Here is a 27164-nt window from a genome sequence, read left to right on the forward strand (position 1 = left end):
GGCGGTGGTAAATGTATATGCCCCGAACTGGGATGATGCCGGATTTATGAAGCGCATGCTGTGTCGGATTCCGGACCTGGAGGTAGGAAGCTTGATAATGGGGGGGTGGGATTTCAACACGGTGCTGGCCCCAGCACTGGATCGCTCTAGGTCCAGGATGGGTAAGAGGCCGGCTGCGGCCAAGGTGCTTAAGGGGTTTATGGACCAGATGGGAGGAGTGGATCCATGGAGGGTTGTCAGGCCCCAGGCCAGGGAATTTTCATTCTTTTCCCACGTCCATAGAGCCTACTCCCGGATAGATTTTTAAATTTTGAGTAGGGCGCTAATCCCGAAAGTGGAGGGAACGGAGTATTCGGTCATAGCCATCTCAGACCACGCCCCGCACTGGGTGGAGCTGGAGTTGGGGGAGGAGAGGGACCAGCACCCGCTGTGGCGCCTTGATGTGGGACTGTTGGCGGATGAGGAGGTGTGCGGGCGGGTGCGGGGGTGCATTGAAAGATATTTGGAGGCCAATGACAACGGGGAGGTGCAGGTGGGGCTATTCTGGGAGGCGCTGAAGGCGGTGGTCAGGGGAGAGTTAATCTCCATCAGGGCCCACAGGGAGAAGAGAGAGAGCAGGGAGAGGGAGAGGTTGGTGGGGGAGATCTTAAGGGTGGACAGGAGATATGCAGAGGCCCCGAGGAGGGACTACTCAGGGAGCGGCTGAACCTCCAGTCGGAGTTCGACCTGTTGACCACGGGGAAAGCAGAGGCACAGTGGAGGAAAGCGCAGGGGGCGACGTATGAGTGTGGGGAGAAGGCGAGTCGGATGCTGGCACACCAGCTTCGTATGAGGGAGGCAGCGAGGGAGATAGGTGGAGTTAAGGATACGGGGGGAATACGATGCGGAGTGCGGTGAGAATAAACAAGGTATTTAGGGACTTCTATGGCGATCTGTACAGGTCTGAGCCCCCAGCGGGGGAGGAGGTAATGCGATGATTTTTGGAACAGCTGAGGTTCCCGAGGGTGGAGGAGCAGGAGGTGGCTGGTTTAGGGGCGCCAATTGGGCTGGAGGAGCTGATTAAAGGATTGGGGAGCATGCAGGCGGGGAAGGCCCCCGGGCCAGATGCGTTCCCGGTCGAGTTTTACAGGAAATACGCGGACCTGCTAGGCCCGTTGCTAGTGAGGACTTTCAATAAGGCAAGGGAGGGGGGACCTTGCCCCCGACAATGTCCGGGACGCTGATCTCTCTGATCCTGAAGCGGGACAAGGACCCACTGCAATGTGGGTCGTATAGACCAATCTCGCTCCTCAATGTGGATGCTAAGTTGGTGGCAAAAGTGCTGGCTACGAGAATTGAGGACTGTGTCCCGGGGGTGATTCATGAGGACCAGACGGGATTTGTAAAGGGCAGGCAGCTAAACACTAATGTGCGGAGGCTCCTCAATGTGATTATTTTCGGCGCGGGCTTGGAGGGCCGAAGGGCCTGTTCCTGTGCTGTACATTTCTTTGTTCTTTGTTATTATGATGCCCTCGGTGGAGGGAGAAGAGGAGGTAGTGGCAGCTACGGACGCGGAGAAGGCCTTCGACCGGGTGGAGTGGGAGTATCTTTGGGAAGTGTTGCGGAGGTTTGGGTTCGGGGAGGGGTTCATCAGCTGGGTCAGATTGCTATATAGAGCCCCGGTGGCGAGTGTGGCTACGAATCGGCGGAGGTCGGAGTACTTTCGGCTGTACCGAGGGATGAGGCAGGGGTGCCCCCTGTCCCCTTTGCTGTTTGTATTGGCAATTGAGCCTCTGGCCATGGCATTAAGGGAGTCCAGGAAATGGAGGGGACTGGTCCGAGGGGGAGAGGAACATCGGGTGTCGCTGTATGCGGACGACCTGTTGCTGTATGTGGCAGATCCAGTGGAGGGGATGGCGGAGGTCATGCGGTTCCTAAGGGAGTTTGGGGACTTCACGGGGTATAAGCTTAATGTAGGGAAAAGTGAGCACTTTGTGGTGCATCCAGGGGACCAGGGAAAGGGGATAGACGACCTGCCGTTGAAGAGGGCGGAAAGGAGCTTTCGGTACTTCGGGATCCAGGTGGCTGGGAGTTGGGGGGGCCCTGCACAAGCTCAATTTGACGCGGTTGGTGTCGCAGATGGAGGAGGATTTCAAAAGATGGGATGTGCTGCCACTCTCGCTAGCGGGCAGGGTGCAGTCGGTTAAAATGTTGGTCCTCCCGAGGTTTCTCTTTGTGTTCCAGTGCCTTCCCATTATGATTCCCAAGCCCTTTTTCAAACGGGTAGGTAGGAGCATCATGGGTTTCGTGTGGGCAAATAAGACCCCGAGAGTAAAGAGGGTGTTTCTGGAGCGTAGTAGGGACAGGGGAGGGCTGGCTCTGCCGAATTTGTGCGGCTACTATTGGGCAGCCAATGTGGCGATGATTCGTAAGTGGGCACAAGCCTGAGGGCGCTGGCGACGGCACCGCTGCCGCTCTCGCCGACAAGGTCCACCACGAATCCGGTGGTGGCGGCGACGTTGAAGATCTGGGGGCAGTGGAGACGGCACAGGGGTGAGGTGGGAGCCTCGGTTTGGTCCCCGATTCGGGAGAACCATCGGTTCGTCCCGAGAAGGATGGATGGGGGATTTCGGAGCTGGCATCGGGCAGGGATTAGAAGAATGGGGAACCTGGTTATAGATGGGACATTTACGAGCCTGGGGGCGCTGGAGGAGAAGTTTGGGCTACCCCCGGGAAATGCTTTCAGGTATATGCAAGTGAGGGCATTTGTGAGGCGGCAGGTGAGGGAATTCCCGCTGCTCCCGGCACAGGGGACTCAGGACAGGGTGATTTCGGGTGTATGGGTTGGAGAAGGCAGGGTTTCGGCGATCTACCAGGAGCTGAAAGAAGAGGAGGAGGCCTCGGTAGAGGAGCTAAAGGGCAAATGGGAGGAGGAGCTTGGGGAGGAGATAGATGAGGGTCTGTGACCTGGTGCCCTGAGTAGGGTTAATTCTTCCTCCTCTTGCGCCAGGCTCAGCCTAATCCAATTCAAGGTTATTCACAGAGCGCATATGACAGGGGCGAGGTACAGTAGGTTCTTTGGGGTGGAGAATAGATGTGGGAGGTGCTCGGGAAGCCCGGCGAACCACGTCCACATGTTCTGGTCATGCCCGGCACTGGATGGGTTTTGGAGGGTTTTCGCGAGGACAATTTCCAAGGTGGTGAAAGTCCAGGTCTAGCCGAGTTGGGGGTTGGCACTATTTGGGGTAACGGACGAGCCGGGAGTGCAGGAGGTGAAAGAGGCCGGTATCCTGGCCTTTGCGTCCCTGGTAGCCCGGCGGAGGATCTTGCTATTGTGGAAGGTCGCGAAGCCCCCCAGTGTGGAAGCCTGGATAAATGACATGGCAGGGTTCATTAAGCTGGAGAGGATAAAGTTTGCCTTACGAGGGTTCTTCAGGCAGTGGCAACCGTTCCTAGACTATCTCGCAGAGCGTTAGGAGGAGATCAGCAGCAGCAACCCGAGGAGGGGGGGTGGGGGGGGTCTCTTTCAGGGGGGGAATTTGGGTGGGTAGGGGGAGCTTCCCTACGAGTACCTTTGAATGTCATATGGGGGGGCTACTGTATATGGGGAAACCCAATGTAAAAATTTTGAATAATTTTTGACTTTTGTTTGCGTTTCTTTCTTTTTGTTATGGGGGGGGGTTGTTAAAAATTTTGTTGGAAAATTTGAATAAACACATTAAAAAAAAACCAACTATATATTAAGTCACAACAATCAAAAACACAATTGTTAACAAATTTGCACTTGCAGATCTTTCATCATGAGAGGGTAGCACAAAAGAGAACATGGGAAGAGGCTGAACGATTCTGTGAGGCACTCGGAGCACACTTGCCAAGTTTCAGTCACAATGATGAAATGATATATCTTCACAACTATCTGAGAAACACAATTACGTAAGTAAAGATGCAGAAAGAAATGCATGGCTTATCTTTGTTGCTTTCATGCTTGGCTTTGCATAATTTGTAAACGGCAATTTAAAATCGGTAATTTCATTCCTTGAATGCCAAATGCTTTGTAGTTAATTGGGTTATTCTGTGTTCATCAGAAGCTGTTCTGGGTTGGATGTCAGCCGTAGACATTTACCAGATCTTCACCTACAAAGTGGTACCTTGCATTTTTTGATTGCACATAACTTTGGGGTGAATAGCTCTTGCTGTAAACGTGCAAAAATGTAATTTCCATATTAAAAATTTTTTTTTTAGAGTACCCAATTCATTTTTTCCAATTAAGGGGCAATTTAGCATTTCTAATCCACCTCCCCTGCACATCTTTGGGTTGTGGGGGCGAAACCCACACAAACACTGGGAGAACGTGCAAACTCCACACGGACAGTGACCCAGAGCTGGGATCGAACCTGGGACCTCAGCACCGTGAGGCAGCAGGGCTAACCCACTGCGCCACCGTGCTGCCCTAATTTCCATATTATGATGGAAGTCAAATAAATGCTCATGGAAATTTCTGTATTGCAAAGTGTGTTCATCCCCTCCAAAAAAACAGACATTTCGGGTTGCTTGATTTTTGTGTTAATAGAAAGTCAACACTTCTGGGGAAAAAATGGTGTTATCTTGAATCCCCCCTGCCCCCCCTGTCCGCAGGTTTCCCAGCGGCGTGGGGTGGCCTCAATGGGAAATCCCATTGACAGCGGCAGGGACAGAAAATCCCGCCATCAGCGAATGGCATACCGCCCCCCGCTGTCGAGATACTTGTGGCTGGGAGGCCGGAGAATCCTGCCCTATGTTCCTAGAGCTTAAGCCAAGAGTTTTAACATTGCATTTTTTTCGGTGTTATTTGGTCCATAGATTTCCAATCAGAATATCCAATCTATTCCCGAATTCAAATCAGCTCAATTAAAATTATTTACTGTAATTTATAGACGTTGAAATTTTGATAAATTATTATTCGATGAAATCAAACTTTTGTGATGTAAACATTATTTCAAATTAGACAGATAGACTTCTTCAGAGAGAGAAGGGGTTCAAAGGAGCAGTAGCAGACAGGTGAGGTAGCACCAAAGGTGGACATCTCGCCCTCACAGTTTGTCTGTACAGCTGGGTTCTAAGCTAAAGGAGATTTAATTTGGATTTGTCAAGAATTCCAGTCCTAGTGCACTGCAGACAGACTGGACAGTTGGACTAAATACTGAAACTCGGCACAACCAGTGATCATCAAAGTTACCAGAGCATTCAGACTTTCTGCATGAGATTCATTTTAGAGTTGTTACAGGGCAACATTGAAGATATCAGTTCATCTGCAGTGATTAGATGTAGCACACAGGTAGTCAGTGCCTTATTTGTCAGAGCAAGCAACTCAATTTTCCACGGACCCAGTCTCTTGCGTGAGGCATTATTGCACCTTTAAAAATTGATGAATCTCTCTGGTCTAGGACCACGCATAGCTGCCTACTATGAACTGCACTACCAAATTATAGGTGGTGACCAGCACAGGATTAGATGGATTGGCTATGCTAAATTGCTCTTAGTGTCCTAAAATGGTTAGGAGGGGTTATTGGGTTACGGGGATAGGATGGAAGTGAGGGCTTAAGTGGGTCGGTGCAGACCCGATGGGCCAAATGGCCTCCTTCTGCATTGTATGTTCTATGATTATGCATGTCAGTGCCTGTTCCCCATGCACCAACTATGTCATCATTTAGGCCATCCTTCCTCTTTTCATTATTTGATGTGCAACGTGGAGCATGAAGCTAGCTCCTCAGAAATCAAGGTTACTCTTTTTGACCTCGGTTCATGATAGCTATGTGAACAGTTGTTGAGCATAGGCATAATGAAGTATATCCAGCGAGGAGAATTGGCTTTGACCAAATCATTGATAGCTTGGAATAGTGCTTCAGAATTTTGACACATCTGGGGAAACAGCTCATTCACACTGTCTATGATTCTTATCAGTCTACTGTATGCTTTGTTTTCTGTGCAATAAGGTCTGCATAAAGAGAAGGCTAGGAAAGAAGACAAAAAATACAGGCAGAATCCGACAATTCTGACATGAAGGCTGCTGGAGCTATATGATGTTTCTACAGTAGCAATGCATACATGCAAAAGAGATGCATGTCTAGACTGCCTCTGTGAGGATGGGTAGGGGGGTTTGCTGTATTATCCTGGAGTCCCCAAATCACTCCACTGTAACTCCATCCTTAATTGTTCTCGGAAATGGATATGAATCGTGTACTCCTTCACAGTGACCTTGATCTGTTGCAACTAGATTAGATATGTCTTGAATCAGTGGCATCCACTGGCGTTCTGAGAAAATATTTTTCTTTCAAATCCTGAAGTTTCATTAGAGAGTTAAATAATTTTAAGATAACTTTTCAAATTTAGCTAGCTTGACAATCCATCACATGTTATGGAGCTTAATTGTAAACTTTGCCAAATGCTGAGTGAGTCAGCATATACATGAATTTGGTAAGAAAATAAGAAGCATGATACTGTCACTTTGTTGGAGAGACCTACTTCCGCATCACCCACTCAAAACCAAGTTGTAAAATATTTGGAGAGTAGTCGATTCAAAATCTATCTGTCCTTGGTAGTTCTTGTGACACCGCCTTCATTGCTTACACTATTATTTATTCACCTGCAAAATGGTTTGTGAAGTTCCAATTAACTGAAGTATGTACAGTGTCAGCCGTGTTGTATCCATATTAACAGGCTTTACATGTGCTTATGATTTGTAGTCACAGATTATAAGAGTCCCATTAATGAATTGTATAGAATGACATTACTGTAGGAGTGTTTTCAGAGGCTAAGTATTGAGCTGGCTTCCATGTGGGGGATTCCCCAACTCAGACTCACGGAGACAGCAACTCTGGTAAAGATGTTCTTTATTTGCCAACGCACGATAGGAGAGCAATCTGAGGCAGATTAACTCTACCTGACATTGCTTTCGATTCAACAACTATACAATTTCCAAAACTCCGAAGCCCTGCCTAAGCTGGACTTGATCCAATCATTGTGGCTGCAGATTACATACATTGATCAATAAAATTGCTTTTGGGAAACTTGGGGCTGCCTGACCAGCTCATGCACCTGCGGAGCCTTACTCATGATCTTCTGATGTTTCCCAGACTCTTCTTATCCACTGTCCTTGATGCTTTGTACAAACAGTCCTCTTTATCTTCCTTCTGTCTTTGATTGTTGCTGTAGTACCATTGTCTAATTAGCCAAAGCTGTTCGGAGCTGAGGATAAGAAATATTCCTGCTGAGCTGAACAGCCTGCATTCTGTCTGTCTGTCCTTCCTAGGAATGTGGTCAAGTCTGGTTGGTTTATGTCCCATCATGCTTAGCGTGCAATTCACCATCTTCGGTGCCCATACCCAGAAGTGTGTTGCCTGTTACTCGGGTTTATGTTTGTTTGATACTGAACCTGTTGGTCTTGTTTATTGAGCAATCCAAGTATATAGGTGTATGCTGGGTTATGTACTACTTGTGCCTTACTTACTTTACCCCCTTTCAATTACCTACAACACACAAACCAGCAACTGGTTCTACAAGTGCTTATGTTCACACCAGACTACTCCCATTCGATCAATGAGTGAAGGAGGGGGTCATACTGAAGATTCTTTCTCACAGTTTCAAAAGCACTATCCTGCTACTTGTGGCTATAAAGTATGTGCACGTATACTACTGAGATAGGATCCTCCTAAAATAATAATATATTACATTTGGAATTGTCACCTTTATTGGGTTTGTTTTCAGATAGTCAGACAACATAATATTGTTGTACTTTTGAGTTAGTATTAAATTAACTTTGGGCTACAAACATACTGGACACCAAGAGGAACTAGAACAGCAGAAACATACAAGAGAAGTAAATTGCTGTCCTAGACTGTATAACATTGCATATCCGAAGGTGGTGTTTTGATGTTAAATGACTCATTGAAGCGTTTTGTTCACGTGCAGTCCTCATTTCTGTAATGGTACATAACCAGCTGTTTTAATGATTATGTCTTGTGTTTGGCTGAGTGGCTTATCTATTATACAACAAAGCATTTTTAAAAATCAGACTGAACACTGTTTCGCCGAGTGGGAGCATAACAATGAAGCTCTGTTGTTCCGCGTGGGATCTCTGCTTTACACACATTCTCCTAAATTTCTTTGGCAGATCAGGTTAGCACCAGAAAATGCCACATTTAATATGATTCATGAAATTCTTTTTGGGCTGCAGTTTAAGGAAAATATGTGGACAGCCATTCGGGGTTTCTCTGCTTGTGCTTCAGAGGGAGAGCACAAATATATTATGCACGTGATGGTAGGCTGTTCTTGCTGCTTTCTCTGTGCTTGTTGCTGTAACATAACTGGTTCATGGTATGAATGGTTGATTGTACAGTATTTAGATGAAAGAAGTGTAACCGTATAAGATAGAGTTCAATGTGAAGAGATGTGAGGTCATCAACTTTTGGATTTTATTGATGAGCGACTAAGACCTTTGGAGGGGCAAAGGAGTTCAGGTGTCCATATACACATTTATACGGTGCATAGTTATGAATGGTAATCAGAAATGCATATAGTGAAATTTAAACTGCCGTCAGACAATGGTTTCAGATATTTGCAAGTGAAAGACTTCCTGAGAAAGCAGGTGCCGGCCTTTCCGCTGCTGCCGCCACGGGGGATACAGGATAGGGGCCTAATCCTGTTCCTTAAACTTGTTGTTCTGTTAATTTTTTCTTTTTACAGTGATGAACGTTGGTTTTGGGTTGGATTAAGCAAGAGAAATCCAGATTCCAAAGGCTCTTGGGAATGGAGTGACAGCAGGCCGGTAAACCTCGCAGTTTAACAGATTTTGTTTATGTTAATAAAAGCTAATTAGAAGTTCAGTATCACACCAAACTGCTTCAACTTCAGAGGTTTTCCTTTGCAAAAATGTTCTCTTGTTATATTCCCACTATGATTTGTTAATTTTGCCTTTACATTCAAGTCTCTTAGATTATGAGGGGTATTTTTCAGAGCTCGTCTTACACTCAGACGCTGAACTGATTGAACTTAGTCATGCAATAGAGGCCACAAGTGCACCATAAGATGTTTTCTCCATTTCCACAATGCCACAATATGCATCTTAAAATGCACCCAGAAGAACTTTTTAAGCTGGTACGTAGAAGGTCCGAGAAGAGAGTGGGTGGTCCTGGACTTAATTTTAGGTAACGAAGCCGGGCAAGTGGTTGAAATATCGTGAGGCGGGCTGGTTCAGCACACTGAGCTGAATCGCTGGCTTTTAAAGCAGACCAAGGCAGGCCAGCAGCACGGTTCGATTCCCATACCAGCCTCCCTGAACAGGCGCCGGAATGTGGCGACTAGGGGCTTTTCACAGTAACTTCATTTGAAGCCTACTTGTGACAATAAGCAACTTTCATTTCATTCATTACCTGAAACAGTTATTGCCAGATATGTTCTAATATTTTATTTTTGATAGGTTTCCTTGGCGGTGTTACCCTTTGATTTTAAAGAAGATGACTATGCTGTCAGGGATTGTGCTGCATTTCAGGTGAGACTCCCAACATTTTTGTGGAACCAAATTGTTTATTTTATTTGTTCAAGATGGTAAGAAAGCTACATTTGCTGCTCATCCCAGTTTGCTCTGAGAAAATGGTAGTGAACCATATGCTTCTGTGGAATTTTCTCCCCCAGAGCTCAGTGGAGGCATTGAATATTCTCAGGGCTGAGTGAGATCGAATTTTTAATAGACAGGAGAGTTTAGGGTTATGCAGAGGCTACAATCAGATCAGCCATGTTTTTATCAAATGGTGGAGCGGGCCTACTCCTTCTAATTCTTATGTTTTCATGTTTCAACTGTTATAGCCCCTATACCACTGATGTTCCCATAACTTTGTTAGGCAGTGATCTCCAGAATTTTGACCAAGCAACTATGCAGAAATAGCATCTCGATTCACTTTAGGATGATGTGGTTTGAAAGTAAATTTAGAGATATTGATGTTCCTGTAAACCTCTTGCAACTGTTCTGAGGGTGTTCTTCAAGTAAGCTTCATGGGTTGCTGCAGTACATTCTGTACTTAGTTCATTCTTGTATCTCTGGTTTCAGTGACAGGCACCAATCAAGCACACTGCTTTGTCCTTAATGGTGTTTAGGTTTCAAGCGTTATTACAGCTCCATCCATCCATTTGAGTGGTGAATATTCCATTACACTCCTGACTTTGTTGTGGAGAGGCTTTGAGGAGCAAGAAGGTCAGTTTCAATATGCTGATGATCGGTGTACCAGCGTCTACACTGACTGGTCCAATTCAGCTCCTGGATATTTCTCAGTTGTGATTCAGCAATGATTATGGATGCAATTTTCCCAAAACGGCACGCAGTGCTTGGTCAGGCAAAAAAAGCTTGTGTGAATCCTGCTGGCTTTACAGGTGCCGTTTCTCACCTGATTGAACAGTGCTCTGTGCGATTTCAGAGTGCTGCCAAGGATCTCACAAGAATCAGGGCTCTTCCCTCTTCCCCCCATTCAAAGTAGGTGGGTTAACACCCCCCCCCGTCCATCCTGCCAGAGCCGCCTTGGCAGTTCCCTCTTGTGCCCTTGGCACTGCCCCTGGCAGTTCTGGGGCACTGCTAGGGGGCACTGCGTGCCAGTGGGCAATGCCCAGCCTTAGCCCTCAACTCCAGGGGCCAAAGGCGCGCCCAGCACAGTCATCACGACCGATTTTCACTTTTAAAAACCTGTGGTGATTTGTGCTGTTGTGATGTCATGCCGCCGGGGGAGGGAAAGATAAGTTGTAGGTGGATCCTTTGGCACCAAGCCCATTAATTATATTAAAATTTATTTGAAGACCTGGAAATACTTGATTACATCACGAATGGATACTGGAGAGGGAGGGGGAGGATCCAGTTGTTGTGGTCCATGTCGGTACCAACAACATAGGCAAGTCTAGGAAAGAGGACCTGTTTAGAGATTATAAAGAGCTAGGATTCAAATTAAAAAACAGGTCCTCAAGGGTCATAATCTCCGGATTACTGCCCGAGCCACGTGCAAATTGGCATAGGGAGGCAAGAATAAGGGAAGTTAACACGTGGCTGAAAGAGTGGTGTGGGAAAGGGGGTTCCTTTTCATGGGACACTGGCATCAGTTTTGGGACAGGGGGGACCTATACCGTTGGGATGGTCTCCACCTGAACCGAGCTGGGACCGGTGTTCTGGCGAAAAGAATAAATAGGGTGGTCAATAGGACTTTAAACTAAAGATTGGGGGGGGGGAAGGGAAAGTCAGGGAACCAAGAGGTGAAGTAATCAGTGGGAAGCGTAGCTGCTTAGGAATACAAAAAAGCACGAAAAGACAAAACTCAGGAGAGGTTACGATAGTCCCCATCCCACAAGATATGACACTGTGTATGGAAAGGCTCAGTAAACCAAGGTCCACCACACTAAGAAAACAAAAAGGGACGGTCAATCGAGAATTAAAGGTGCTATATTTAAATACGCGCAGTGTACGGAACAAGGTAGATGAGCTTGTGGCCCAGATTGTGACTGGCAGGTATGATGTGGTAGGCATCACAGAGACATGGTTGCAGGGGGTTCAGGACTGGCATTTAAACATCCAGGGATTCACAACCTATCGAAAAGACAGGGCGGTGGGCAGAGGGGGCGGGGTTGCCTTGTTAATTAGGAAGGAAATTAAATCAATAGCACTAAATGACATAGGGTCAGATGATGTGGAGTCTGTGTGGGTAGAGTTGAGGAACCACAAAGGCAAAAAAACCATAATGGGAGTTATGTACAGGCCTCCTAACAGTGGCCAGGACCGGGGGCACAAAATGCACCACGAAATAGAAAGTGCATGTCAGAAAGGCAAGGTCACAGTGATCATGGGGGACTTCAATATGCAGGTGGACTGGGTAAATAATGCTGCCAGTGGACCCAAGGAAAGGGAATTCATTGAATGTTTACAGGAGGGCTTTTTGGAACAGCTTGTGATGGAGCCCACGAGGGAACAGGCCATTCTGGACTGAGTGTTATGTAATGAGCCAGACTTGATTAAAGATCTTAAAGTAAGGGAGCACTTAGGAGGCAGTGATCATAATATGGTAGAATTCAATCTCCAATTTGAAAGAAAGAAGGTAGAATCAGATGTAAAGGTGTTACAGTTAAATAAAGGTAACTACAGGGGCATGAGGGAGGAACTGACGAAAATCGACTGGGAGCAGAGCCTAGTGGGAAAGACAGTAGAACAGCAATGGCAGGAGTTTCTGGGTGTAATTGAGGACACAGTGCAGAGGTTCATCCCAAAGAAAAGAAAGGTTATCAGAGGGGGGATTAGGCAGCCATGGCTGACAAAGGAAGTTAGGGAATGCATCAAAGCAAAAGAGAAAGCCTATAATGTGGCAAAGAGTAGTGGGAAGTCAGAAGATTGGAAAGGCTACAAAAACAAACAGAGGATAACAAAGAGAGAAATAAGGAAAGAGAGGATCAAATATGAAGGTAGGCTAGCCAGTAACATTAGGAATGATAGTAAAAGTTTCTTTAAATACATTAAAAACAAACGGGAGGCAAAAGTTGACATTGGGCAGCTCCAAAATGACGCTGGTAATTTTGTGATGGGAGACAAGGAAATAGCTGAGGAACTAAATAAGTACTTTGCGTCAGTCTTCACAGTAGAAGACATGAGTAATATCCCACCAATTCCGGAGAGTCAGGGGGCAGAGTTGAATATGGTAGCCATCACAAAGGAGAAAGTGCTTGAGAAACTAAAAGGTCTAAAAATTGATAAAACTCCGGGCCCAGATGGACTACATCATAGAGTTCTAAAGGAGATAGCTGAAGAAATAGTGGAGGCGTTAGATATGATCTTTCAAAAGTCACTGGAGTCCGGGAAAGTCCCAGAGGATTGGAAAATCGCTGTTGTAACCCCCCTGTTCAAGAAGGGAACAAGGAAAAAGATGGAAAATTATAGGCCAATTAGCCTAACCTCGGTTGTTGGCAGGATTCTAGAATCCATCGTTAAGGATGAGATTTCTAAATTCTTGGAAGTGCAGGGTCAGATTAGGACAAGTCAGCATGGATTTAGTAAGGGGAGGTCGTGCCTGACAAACCTGTTAGAGTTCTTTGAAGAGATAACAAATAGGTTAGACCAAGGAGAGCCAATGGATGTTATCTATCTTGACTTCCAAAAGGCCTTTGATAAGGTGCCTCACGGGAGACTGCTGAGTAAAATAAGGGCCCATGGTATTCGAGGCAAGGTACTAACATGGATTGACGATTGGCTGTCAGGCAGAAGGCAGAGAGTTGGGATAAAAGGTTCTTTTTCGGAATGGCAACCGGTGACGAGTGTGTCCCGCAGGGTTCAGTGTTGGGGCCACAGCTGTTCTCTTTATATATTAACGATCTAGATGACGGGACTGGGGGCGTTCTGGCTAAGTTTGCCGATGATACAAAGATAGGTGGAGGGGCAGGTAGTATGGAGGAGGTGGGGAGGCTGCAGAAAGATTTAGACAGTTTAGGAGAGTGGTCCAAGAAATGGCTGATGAAATTCAACGTGGGCAAGTGCGAGGTCTTGCACTTAGGAAAAAAGAATAGAGGCATGGACTATTTTCTAAACAGTGACAAAATTCATAATGCTGAAGTGCAAAGGGACTTGGGAGTCCTAGTCCAGGATTCTCTAAAGGTAAACTTGCAGGTTGAGTCCGTAATTAAGAAAGCAAATGCAATGTTGTCATTCATCTCAAGAGGCTTGGAATATAAAAGCAGGGATGTACTTCTGAAGCTTTATAAAGCATTAGTTAGGCCCCATTTAGAATACTGTGAGCAATTTTGGGCCCCACACCTCAGGAAGGACATACTGGCACTGGAGCGGGTCCAGCGGAGATTCACACGGATGATCCCAGGAATGGTAGGCCTAACATACGATGAACGTCTGAGGATCCTGGGATTATATTCATTGGAGTTTAGGAGGTTGAGGGGAGATCTAATAGAAACTTACAAGATAATGAATGGCTTAGATAGGGTGGACGTAGGGAAGTTGCTTCCATTAGCAGGGGAGACTAGGACCCGGGGGCACAGCCTTAGAATAAAAGGGAGTCACTTTAGAACAGAGATTAGGAGAAATTTCTTCAGCCAGAGAGTGGTGGGTCTGTGGAATTCATTGCCACAGAGGGCGGTGGAGGCCGGGACGTTGAGTGTCTTTAAGACAGAAGTTGATAAATTCTTGATTTCTCGAGGAATTAAGGGCTATGGAGAGAGAGCGGGTAAATGGAGTTGAAATCAGCCATGATTGAATGTCGGAGTGGACCCGATGGGCCGAATGGCCTTACTTCCGCTCCTATGTCTTATGGTCTTATGGAATGAGGAGGGCGGGGAAGATCTCATATTGAGATCTAGCGGGCACAAATCCCAGTTTGAATGTTATATTATTTCCTGCTGAATCTTTGCTCTATGTTACATTTTTTCCCATGCTCTCCACACAACAATCTTGCTAACAGCGACAGTGTGACTTGCGAAACAACAAATGCTGGATGAAGTCCTCTGACGATTTTACTGACACTCCGAATCAGAGGGAGAAACAAACGTGTGAAAAAAGCAAAATAACAGCCAGAATGATAAGCATGATTGTGTCTGACAACACATTTGCAGAATTTGCCAATCCAAGCCCTTTCCCAGTAATTCTATACAATTGTGCATGCTATCATATCTCAATCAACACCAATGTCTCCGTTACCATCTACAGTATGTTAACTAGCTTTTGTCCCATTTGATTTAACTGTGTCTTTCTGCAAGTGAACTGTCATAACAACAAGTATAACCAGTTTTGTTTTTCTTCTTCATCTGTGGCCAATCTACTAGTATTTTGCCTGCATGTTAATTGTTATCACCCCATCTTATTCCTGGCTAATGTTGCAACATCAGCTAATCTGCTGTCCAGACATGTTTCAAACAGGTGACTGATGAATTAGTCATCATGACTAACACTGTTCCCAATAACAATATCGTTTTTTCCATTACACAACTTTAGATTTATGTGACACCTTTAGCACAGTTAAGCCTCCCAAGGTTCTACACAGGGACATGGCCAAACAAAAATTTGATGAGCTACATGAAGAGATATTAGGAGACGCACTCAAAACTTTAGCCAAATGGGTAGATTGTTAAGGAGCAACTTAAAATGGAGGAGGGAGGCAGCGAGACAGAGAGGTTAATTGAAGAATTGCAGAGCTTGGGGCTTCGGCAGCTGAAGGCACAAGTCCAACAATGCGGTGATTTCAATTGGATGCTCAAGAGATCAGAATTGGAGGAGCACAGACAGCATCTTAACGGGATGATACTGCTGCATTTTCCAAAGTGCAGGAAGTCACTAAATGGCAGTTATCCAAGCAGCAGGTCCTTGTCCATGTTTTCAATTATATTTACCATCCTTCACCTGTGCACTGTCTCAAGCAGTGCTACCTGGTTTAACTCTGCTGCATAAGTATTTGCAAACTTGAGAGAGCGGGAGAATGCTGTGTGTAGCTGCATTACTCTGAGGCAGTGGCGTAATGAAAGTGATAGAACACTGGCTGAAATAAATATGAATGAGAAGAAATGAAGAGCTATGATAGCTTTAGACATGAAAGATGGGGGAAGGCTCGAGTTGAGCATAAATGCCAGCATGGACTGGTTGGGCCAATGGCCTGCTTCTGTGCAGTATATCCTGCGTAAAACACCGCATTAATATACTTGACATGGCAGCATGCTGTGTATGATTTTTTTTAATGTTACAATGGTCATGTATAGCTGTGTGGAGGCAAGTGAGCAAAGAGATGACATCCGAATAGGTCTAGTATTAGGCCTTATAGGAATGGTGCAGTGCTATGGCCTGAGTATGTGCCTTGGAGATCCAAGAATTTGCCAGACTTTCCATACCCGCAATGTGCAACTGTGCATCTGCTTTGTAAGCTATCAGACAAGAATTTGATGCCATGCCACTTGCCAATGACTGCATTTCATGTATCTTAGTGAATTTTGTTTTCCCTTCAGTTTCTCACACATAAACACCAAGTACCCGTGTTAACAATGATTGATAAATACTGAGAATCTATTTTAACTTTTATATAGACTGAAACAATATTTGCTCCCAAACCCAGCTGTAAAGCTTGGGAAGTCCACATACTCTAAATTTGAGATACTAGCTATATTTCCAATATCCTCACTAAGTTATCTTTCAGCTCAAGGTCAAAAACAAAATGCTGAGCCAGCACTTCATGCTAATTATTTAAATGATTTTATGCTAAAAAGAAATGTGAGCAGTCAACACTTTGGGCTTTTTATTAACTTTGTGCTAGCAACTGAGACATTTGCCAGGATTGCAAAATTTGCTTTTGATATTTTGAGAGTGGGATGCAAGTCAAAAGTTCACCCCATGTGAATTTAGTGGAATGGCTTTACAGCGTGTCAGAAGCCACTTTCAGATTTGGGCCCAGCCAGGGAATTGTGGGCACCAATGCTCTGCTGCAGATCATTAGTTGTAGGAGTTCCAAAAATTGGGTGGTTTCTACTCTGACCCTATATGGGGCGTCAGCAGATTGCAGTTATTTTCTGAAAAAAAATTATGCTATGTTTGTGAAGCAGCCATGCTCTTACAGTTGTATTGTTGCACTCTGAGCTCTACAACTAATGTAGGATTCAATTTGCATATTTAAATGGGCTTTCATTCAAAACTGATACGCTTTAAACATTTTTACATTCTCAATGAAAATTATGCCAGGCAGAATTTAATGCCGAGGGGGACTGTGCGATTGGATGGGAGGGTGAAGGGTGGATGTCCCATCACCTTCCCGCCTCCTCCCAATTAAGTCTAGGGCAAGAAGGCAACCTTTCTGCCAGAGGCCAACTGAAACATTTCAGTAGCCATTCAACCAGCGGCGGGTAGGATACTTGCATTATCCAAGGAGACCCAACTCTGTTCGATTTGCCTGTGGATTGTTTTGGGGTTGGAGGGTCTTTCATTCTCAAGCACTGTGCCTGATCAAGGGATCCAGTATTGGGAAGTGGGTAATCACATTGGAAGCTGCCCATGCAATCTCCATCGTGCTCATCTCTATCTGGGGATCCATCGGTGATCCTTTGCATAGGCCCCAGTGCAAAACTCGCAGTGGTGCTACCAGTAATGCTGAGCTCCAAATTGTGCTGCTGCTACCACAAACCTGAGACCCTCTGCCCTCAGCTCTCAGTGAGATTTGCACCCCACTGGAGCCTTTTCATTGGGAGGCTGCACACTGTCCAGGAAGTGTCTGATTGTTTTGGAGTAGCGTTGGGTCACCTGTGGAAAGGAAGTGCTGGCCCTACACCGCCGGTGTTCTCCAACTGGTGAGGTGGATTCATGTCACCATCTCTAAATTCTGCCCACCAGATGAGGCTTGGATATGCAGCGTCTTCACCCTCACCCCACCCCCATTTCCACCTGCCAGCTGCTTCACCTTCCGGTGAAAAACAGGTGGGAATCCGGTAGGAAATGTGTAAATGTTTGAAACTATTAGTTAAAATATGCATAATAACTGAATTGGTGAGAGATTTTGTGAATTAAAAATCAAGAACATTTGTTTTCAAGAGCTTTTGGAAGAAAATTCTGCGATTAAGCAATGGCAGTAAATTTAACTCTTACTCCAGGAGGGGTACAAGCACGGACCTGTGAATGTTTAGTCAACAGTTAAATGCTCCCCCTTCCTTGCAGCTGAAATGTTCAGCTATTAATGACATCAGTTGGAAGCATCAAATATGTAATGTAATTGTTTTTGATTACATTGAACAGTGCCTTACAATTTTCTTTTGTACTTCCACAGACCCAGAAACCTGTGTGGAGACATTTTATGATGTTTGACATCAGAAAGAAATTTGACTATCACTTAATGCCCTTCCACTGTGATATTAAACTGGAGTGGGTGTGTCAAATACCTCAAGGTAAATTGCCATTTATCCAAATTAACTGAAATTGTTTGTGGCAGCTTAGTCAACTTTGTTGTTGCAATTGCGATTGTGTCACTCCTTTGATTAAATCTTGAATGTTGTGTCTTGACATTGCTAAATTCAGTACATTTAGGATTTATTACTTAATGATCCTTTGAATTTTTGATTTGTTTGTTTACATATATTTTACAAGCCAAAGAGCCACGTTGGGGAGAGTGAATCACAGCATTTTTGATTTTTGTCACGAATAAAACAAGCTAATTTTAGAAAAGACGTGGGGACAATTTTCACAGGTTCCCTGTTCTTTGCTGTAACTTAAGGGAAGACAGGCGGAATCCCTGTAGAAACAGCATAACTGACCACTTAGGCCATTTACACTATTTCTCCAGGAATGTAGTCAAGGTTACAAAAGGAGAGCAGGAGTGGTTCCATGAAAATTCCAATTGACAATTCATTAAATGTTACTTTGTTATTTATTTTATAATTTGCCTATAAGTAATTATTTCACACCTTTTATTTGGCAGGGGTTAAATTGAGGACACCTGCCTGGTACGTTCCTGGTAAGTCAATGCACAGAGACTAGTCTCCAGCTGAATTGTACTGAGATTCAAGTATCAAAATTTTTAAAAACGTGCTGCATAGTATTTTGTTTCCCTCATCACTTGGAATAAGACAGATAAATACAGTGAACCTACAAAATTGAGCACCAGCCACCTGAGATCCTGAACACACATCACTGGTCCATGCTCAGGAAACACAGGCACCTTGCACACACTGCCAAGAGCTTAACAATTTCAATCAATGCAGGAGACTTGTCCGCATCAGATGACACCAGTGTAGCATTACCCAAGAAGACTTTATGTTCTTTAATGCTGAAACTTTATCAGCACTGAAGAACTATTGACAATGACGGCAAGGAGAGAGCCCAATGAAAGCTTTTTGAAAAATTCATTTACAGGATGTGGGCGTCACTGGTTGCCCATCCCTAGTTGCCCTTCAGAAGGTGGTGGTGAGTTGCATTCTTGAACTACTGTGCTGTTGAGGAGGGAGTTCCAAGATTTTGACCCAGTGACTGTGAAGGAACAGCGATATATTTTGATGTCAGGGTGGTGAGTGACTTGGAGGGGAACCTCCAGGCATTGTATAAATTGGGAAACCACGACAAAGATTCTGAATTTGGTCCTTCCAGGGACAGGAAGCTAAAATAGATCAGTGAGTATATGGGAAGGAGGGGAAGAGGAGGAGGATGGGTGACTAAGACCGAGTATCAGGCAGGGTGAAGGCGGGAGAGTTTTGGAAGAGATCGGACAGGATTCTACGGCCCCTCCCGCCCAGCAGGATATTACAGTCCTGCTGAGGTAAACAAATTAAATTGCCCACTGCATCCATCATGGGAGACACGCCATGGTGGGGTTGTAAAATCCTGGCCATGGAGTTTTTAATAAGTTGTCCTTTGTATATAGTTCAGAAAGCCAGTGCAATGTTTGGAGAAATCCAGTCTGGAGATAATCCAGTCTAGAAATAATAAAAGAGTGGCTACATTGTCGTGGAGACATGCAGTATTGCAGAGTTGGAGGAATGCAGTTTAGTGATGCTAACATATGGGCCAAGAGTTTCTGTTTGCTTTCAATTGGTAAATTGTGGTAGTAATCTGCATTGAAACCTTTGCTCAGGTTTCTGCTCAGGCTCATTTACATATTCTTGAAGATAAAACTATCCATAAGTCAGCACAATCAAACAGCAATTTAGAGTGTATTTAAAAAAAATAATTTTGCATTAAAAACTATTTCTGGCTTGCCTTGGTGCAGTTGCATTAATATAGGGCAGCACGGCAGCACGGTGACGCAGAGGGTTAGCCCTGCTGCCTCACGGCGCCGAGGTCCCAGGTTCGATCCCGGCTCTGGGTCACTGTCCGTGTGGAGTTTGCACATTCTCCCCGTGTTTGCTTGGGTTTCGTCCCCACAACCCAAAGATATGCAGGGTAGGTGGATTGGCCACGCTAAATTGCCCCTTAATTGGTAAAAATTAATTGGGTACTCTAAATTTCAAAAAATATATCGGGCAGCACGGTGGCACAAGTGCCTAGCATCGCGGCTTCACAGCACCAGGGTCCCAGGTTCGATTCTCCACTGGGACACTGTCTGTGCAGAGTCTGCACGTTCTCCCCGTGTCTGCGTGGGTTTCCCCCGGGTGCTCCGGTTTCCTCCCACAGTCCAAAGACGTGCAGATTAGGTGGATTGGCCATGCAAAATTGCCCTTAGTGTCCAAAAAGGTTAGGAGGGGTTTTTGGGTTACGGGGATAGGGTGGAAGTGAGGGCTTAAGTGGGTCGGAGCAGACTCGATGGGCCGAATGGCCTCCTTCTGCACTGTATGTTCTATGTATAGTTGAAAATGTCTTTGCCACCGAAATCAACTCTGATCAGCGCTCAGTCCGCCACCTTCGAGTAATCTAATATTAAATCATTGAAAATTACATTTAAAAAATTTACTTGTTTCTTGTTGCATGGTAGTCCATGGAAATTACATATTTAACGGGCTGGATTCTTTGATTTGAAGATTAAGTGCTGACACCGGCGTGGGAACAGTGGTGTTTTATGCCCGAATAAATGGCGCAAAAGCTGCACCCGATCCTCCGTCTGGTGGGGGGCTAGCAGGCACGCAGCGTAAAGCCCCTGGCTTTACCTCCGGATACAGCCGGAGAATTGCAGATGTCCGTGGCGGAGTATGCGTATGGCGGCGGCTTGCAGCGCGCCAGGCAACATGGCGCTGGCCGCGGGCGGACCAGGCCTGCCAAAAACTGCCCCCTGTAATCAGCCTCGCCACCCCGGAACAGCTGCCACCTAAGCCCCCCCTGCCCGTGGAATTGCTCCCCCCCCCCCCCCCGACTGTGACGGCGCTGGACTCAGCCCGCAGCCGCCACATCGGGTTCACGAAAATAAACAGGACAAGTGTTCCACGCCGTTGGGAACTCGTCCCATCGGAGTCGGAGCATCGGAGGAGGGCCTCAGATGGCATCCTGAGGCCGTCCCGACAGCGAGTATGCCGTTTTCAAGGTGGCAGAGCATTGCAAACACAGCACTGCTCCCGATTTTGGCGCAAACGGGGATTCTCCGGCCGATCACTGAATGCGATTTTGGCGTCGCCGACTGGAGAATCCTGCCCAACATCTTTGAGGTACATAATAATGGTGTACCTGTGTGGTAGCGTTGCTCTTTAAGGAAGCAAGTCCTCGGAGGGTCATGTGACCCTTGGGGCCAATCAAGCCAGAGCACGTGAATCTTGGGGCTGAACCCGGGTTTTACTGTTAGTTCGGTGTTTGGAGTTGTGGAGAACGGTAGCCTTTATCTCACACTCTGTAAACAGTTATTTGTCTTAATAAACCACTTAATCGTTAATCGACTTGTTGGTCGCCAGTCTTTCAAGATTCTACATTTGGCGATGAGGATCAATTGGAGTGCCTTCCTACTGCTACAGAAATCAGGAGAGCAGACCTCATGTGAAAGCCTTTCCTTTGAAGTAAACTCGTTCAGCAGTCTGAGAGTGTTAAAATGCACTTTTGTGCGAATCCTGAGCCATTCGATTCTAACACTAAGCAGTAGGTGTTCTATGTTGAATGCCTGTGCTGTTTCTTTAAGACCAATGAAATTGGGGGGCAAGAGAAGCAGTGGATAATCCTATTAACAGCCTGCAAGGCCCCAACCTATAACCTGATTAGGAGTCTGAGTTCTCCAGATGCTCCTGACTCCAAAACTTTTGAGGAGCTTCTTGAATTAGTCAAGGGACATCTTCATGCAAAGCCCTTGGTGATAATGCAACAATACAACTTTAATTCAATGACAAGAGTCTCAAAGGAGATTATACCAGTATTCGTGGTGGGCCTAAAACAAATGGCTGAGCATTATGAGTTCGGGACTAGACTCAACGACATGTTGGGAGACAGGCTAGTCTGTGATTATAACGACACGGTCATACAAAATAAATTGTTAGCAGACTCAGCAACTATCTCGAAGAAGGCATTGGAGCTCACCCAGTGTATTGAACATGCTGAAACGTGGGTGATGGAACTGCAGAGCATACAAGTAAGCAAGGTCCACCAAGTTTGGTGAGAAGCTACTGGCAGTTGTGGTGCCAGGGATGAAGGTGTAGATGGTAATGAGCAAAGAGACCTGGAGCAAAAGTGAGTGGAGAAATACAGGAAATTTGGTCCACAGACCAGGAGTTATGAAGAATATTATCGGTATGGGAGAGATCACTCCCAGGAAAGATGTAAATTCAGGGAAGCTGCATGTTATGCCTGCAATAGGAGGAAGCACATTAGGAGGAAGTACATGGCTTGGCAGTGCTTACAGGGGGCCAACAAAAAAGAAACTCCAACTATAGTACAGTGGTGAGAACAACCCTGAAGAAGGATCTGAAGTATACAGTTTAAACAACATTAAGATGGTCAAGATGGGGCAGCACGGTGGCGCAGTGGGTTAGCCCCGTTGCCTCATGGCACCGAGGTCCCAGGTTCGATCCCAGCTCTGGGTCACTGTCCGTGTGGAGTTTGCACATTCTCCCCGTATTTGCGTGGGTTTCGCCCCCACAACCCAAAGATGTGCAGGTAGGTGGATTGGCCACAATAAATTGCCCCTTAATTGGAAAAAATGAATTGGGTACTCGAAAGTTATTTAAAAAAAAGATGGTCAAGATGACCTCAACTACATTTGTATTAATGGCGAATGGTCAGCCACTTAGAATGGAGGTGGACATGGGGGCCTCCGCTACAGTTGTAGTTGAACAAACATATTGTTATTTACAAGGAGGGGTCCAGCCCCTGAAATTAAGAACCATGATGGCCAAACTAGCCACATATACAGGGGAAGCTTTAAGAATCAAACAACCACAATACCTGTGAACTACCAGCATCAGTCAGCTCAGCTGCCTCTAATATTAATGGGGAGGGGAGAAAGGCCAATTCTGATGGGCTGCGATTGGCTTCACCAAATTAGATTAAATTGGCTAGAAATCTTCAAAATTAATGAGGGAGACTTTCATGACATCTTAATAAATATACGAGGAGGTTTTCCAAAATGAGTTAGGCAAGATACACGACTTCAAAGCAAAGATTTATGTGGATCCTGAGACCACATCCAAGTTTTACAGAGCCTGACCTGTCCCCATGCCTTACATCAAAAGGTTAACGCTGAACTCAAGCGGCTTGAAGAATTAGGCATCATCAAGCCTGTACAGTTTTTCAGAGTGGACGGTTCCCATCGTGGCAGTGGTTAGGTCAGGTGGAACCACTAGGATATGTGTGAACAACAAAATTAACCGTGAATCAAGTGCCAAAACTGGACTAATACCCAATGCCAAGAATTGAAGATTTGTACGTTAAATTAGCAGGAGATATAACTTGCATAAAAAACTTGATATGAACCATGTGTATCAGCAATTAGAATTAGTCGAGGCTTCTAAAGAATTACTATAAATATCAACGAAGGCTTATACCAGTATACCCAGCTGCCCTTGGAGTCTCATCAACGTGTGCAATTTCCCAGCGCATGATGGAAAGTTTATTACAGGGCCTACCCAAGGTGATTGTCTGTTTAGACGATGTATTGACAATAGGAGCATCCAAAGAGGAGCACCCAGCAAATCTCAAAGTTTTAAAAAGATTTAAAAAGGCCGGCGAAAGGCTGAAAAGAGAAAAGTGTATGTTCCAAGCTCTTGAAGTGACGTACTTAGGATTTAGGATAGACCCAAAAGGGTTGCATCCTATGGAGGAGGAAATAAAAACAATTAAGGAAGCACTGCACCCCCAAAATACATCCTAAATGAAATCCTTTTTAGGAGTGGTGAATTATTGTGGCAGATTTATTCCTAATCTTTCTACAATGCTGGCACTCTTACACACACTACTCAAGAAGCACCAGAGGTATTATTAGACAGGGCATCTGAAAGAAACCTTCGAGCAGGTCAAAGTAGCTTTGCAGTCTTCCAGTCCCTTAGGTCATTTTGACCCCTCAAAAGAGATCATTCTTACCTGCGATGCATCTCCTTACGGAATCGGAGTGGTTTTAGTGCTGAAGATGAAAGATGGTGCATAAAGGCATATCACCTGTGCCTTGAAGACTCTGACCGATGCTGAACAAGCTTGCTCGCAAATCGAGAAACAGGGACCAGCATTAATCTTTGGAGTGAAAAAGGTGCATCAATACATCTATGAACGACATTTTAGAGTAGTTACACAAACCCCTTTTGGACTTACTTAGAGATAATAAGGCCATTCTCCGAGGCGACCACCATCGAGGAGTCAAAGCTGTCTCCCCCACCTGCCAGCAGTGCAGAGACACACACCTTGATGGGTGATATTAGTGGACAGGCTTCTGGGCACAATCTGGTGAGCACCGCACAGTTGCTGATGGGCATCAGGTGGAGTTAGGAACGTCCAGGTGAGACAGCAGTTAGAGATCTGCTGCATTCCAGGACTCAGCTGGGGCCCAGTCAGATGCCGAGCCTCTGGACAAGGTTCTCCTAAAGCTGATGCAGATGACAGGACACAGCAGTGACATTCAGGAGAGGATATCAGCGACATTCCAGCAAGTGCATAGCTGATTGAAGGAGTCCCAAAGACTACAGGCATTAGGAGATGATATGAACAATACCTGGCACTGAGGCCAGCACTGCTAAGGTGGTGACCGCAGTAGAAAGCCTGGAGCACAAAGTCTTGAGTGGTGGCGTGGCTCAGTCAGTTCCTCCCTGGACTCGTCCTCCAGCTCCTTCTGGCCCACCTCCTCCTCAGAAGGGGTTACGTGTCCCTCCTCCTCCAGCATGCCGCCTCACTGCTGTGTCAGGTTGTGGAGGGCACAACCTCCACAGATTAACATTCAATTCCAACTTAATCAAATCAGAGATTCTTGAAGAGCAAACGTATTTCACATACAGATTCCATTTCAAGCATATAGTTGGTTTGAAGAGTAGGAAACCGAGGGCACAATTTAACTACCGCAGGAGACCCTCTGATGGGTGTACTGCAGGGCCCAACAGAGCAGTCCAGGCTCTATTCTCCATCCAGGAGCCACAGTGCAGGCCCTCAACATGGCCCAATCTCACCGGAACCAAATACTGGCATCTACATATTCCATTGGCGCTCAAGGTGCAGTTGAACTTCCTTGAATTCCAGTCTGTTTAACCCACGGTGACGTGCCAGTTACTTGCAGCACTCACCACACCAGCAACAAAAGCATCAGCAATCTGCGAAAGCATTTCTTCAACGGAATCATCAGGTGACCCATTTGGATCAATGTTACACACTGGGTCCCGCAGCGTCTTTTTGCTTCAAACTGCATTGCCTTCTGGACATCCCTCCGAGTCTGGTGTTCCAGGACAAATGCATCGTAGAAAAAATTGTCCCTCTTTCTGGCTACAGAAAAGAAAGGAAACAGCAACAGCAGCCTCCAGGCATCTGCAACCACCAGCAGGAGCAAGCAGCAAACACAGCCTGCAACTGTGAAGTGCTCTTACAACTAATAAGGCTAATTTGTCATTTGCAATAGCCTTTACTGTGAAGTTGGGGGCTGCTCACAGTCAAAAGGAGTGAAATTGACTTTCAACATTGAAGCCACAGGAAGGCGGAGTATTTAGTCGGAGACACAGGCTGAAGCTGTGGTTGCCCCTGTTATGGGTACGCATAATATTTAAAGATGGCTTGAAAGCCTCACGGATGCAAATCCCCTCACATCCCACATCCCATCCCATCAGCTTAACGTTATTAAAAAGGAGTACTGTTGCAGGGAAAAAGTCAGACTGAGTCAGAAGTTTGAATCGCAAGACAGGGTTTATTGTCTGAAGCTCCAAGGAGAACAACGGGCCGGCGTTAAAAGACAGCATGGTCCACACTGAACTCAAAATACATACAGAAAGGCTTTATCTTATATAGTACAGATTTCTTACAAGTTTTGGCGGGCTTTTGGGTTCATGCATATTTACAGGTTTACCCTGCAGACATGATTGGGCCAGGTGTTCCCACTTCACAGCCCATTCATTCATGATTTCATTCATTCATAGTTTTTCGCGGGCTTCCTGGTTCTGACGTCAATACCATGCATTTTAATAGGATTTATTTAGGTTCACAATAGAGCTCCCTTTAACTAGATTAAATGGTGATGGCGTTTGGGTGGCAGTTGAGATATGTTCCGGGTTTCATAACGAGGTGTTAAATGCAGGCTTTGTATTGATTGGGAATACTTTTATTGTCCTGATAGGATCTGTGTCTGTGGTTTTTAAGTGTGTTCTTTCTGTGCTTTCTGATTTAACCCTTTGCCTGCCTGTTTCCGGTACAGTGTCAGCCATGATCTATGGTCTTGATCCGTTGTCCCGAATTTTTCCCTTACAGTACAAAACGGCGTCATCATGATTTCTCGTTGGGGAGTTGGGTAATTCCTGGGAGGCTGCTGCATTTGATTTCAATCGCGCTAATGAGATTGAAATGAATGCAAATGAGGGTGAATGATATGATCGCTATTTTGGGGCGAAATCCGGAACTTGCCCTCAGGAGCGGGCCGGATAAATGGCCTTGATCTTGATTTTGGCCTTTCCCGCTATTTACTCAGCAATCCAAGATCCGTGCAGGGCGCAACATGGTAATTAGATTGCACCCTAGGTGTTCCTATTCTTCAAACCAACCCTGTCTATATGCTTGAAATGGAATCTGTATGTGAAATACATTTGCTCTTCAAGAATCTCTGATTGACTAAGTTGGAATTGAATGTTAATCTGTAGTATCCATTGGAATTCTGAAAACAAGTGCTTAGACACTCAAACAATGTACATTAGGGGTGAAACTCAACTTCAATGGGACAACAGAACAAAAGTTGTAGATCAGTTGTCCATTAAACACAAACCTCATCCCCCTTATTGTTGTCTTCAGTGGAGGGGGAAATTGGGCAAAATGTATTATGGGCAGCTGATCCGCTAATACCTGTTTTGTGACTTCATTGAGGGTGATGTTGAACATCTGTGTGTCTAATGGGGCAAATTTCAACAAATGCATCCTGTGCTGAAGAGTAAATGTTTGGGCAGAGGAAGGTGGGTAAATTTTCTGAAGAGAAGGGGGATAAAAAACGACAAATGTACAGGCACGTATAACACATGCCTTTGAATTACTTACCTTGATTTTCTCCTTCCATATTCCCTTTGGATCTATGTTAGGCAGGCTTTATGCTCAACCGTAACTCATGACACTGATGGCAGTGGATTTTCCTCGAGCAGTTTTATCAAAAGATTAT

General features: G+C 45.5%; 1 protein-coding gene across 1 annotated transcript in view; it reads left to right on the forward strand.

The window, feature by feature from the left end:
* ly75 (lymphocyte antigen 75) overlaps positions 1-27164 on the forward strand; it is a 228516-nt gene that overhangs the window by 110850 nt on the left and 90502 nt on the right. Inside the window, exons 13-17 of the mRNA XM_072474567.1 lie at positions 3770-3912; positions 8701-8782; positions 9434-9505; positions 17772-17889; positions 18420-18455. Coding sequence (XP_072330668.1) covers positions 3770-3912; positions 8701-8782; positions 9434-9505; positions 17772-17889; positions 18420-18455 — 451 coding nt within the window. The remainder of the gene's footprint in view (positions 1-3769; positions 3913-8700; positions 8783-9433; positions 9506-17771; positions 17890-18419; positions 18456-27164) is intronic.

This window comes from Scyliorhinus torazame, chromosome 2, assembly GCF_047496885.1.
Source record: "Scyliorhinus torazame isolate Kashiwa2021f chromosome 2, sScyTor2.1, whole genome shotgun sequence".
In the NCBI taxonomy this organism is placed as follows: Eukaryota; Metazoa; Chordata; class Chondrichthyes; order Carcharhiniformes; family Scyliorhinidae; genus Scyliorhinus; species Scyliorhinus torazame.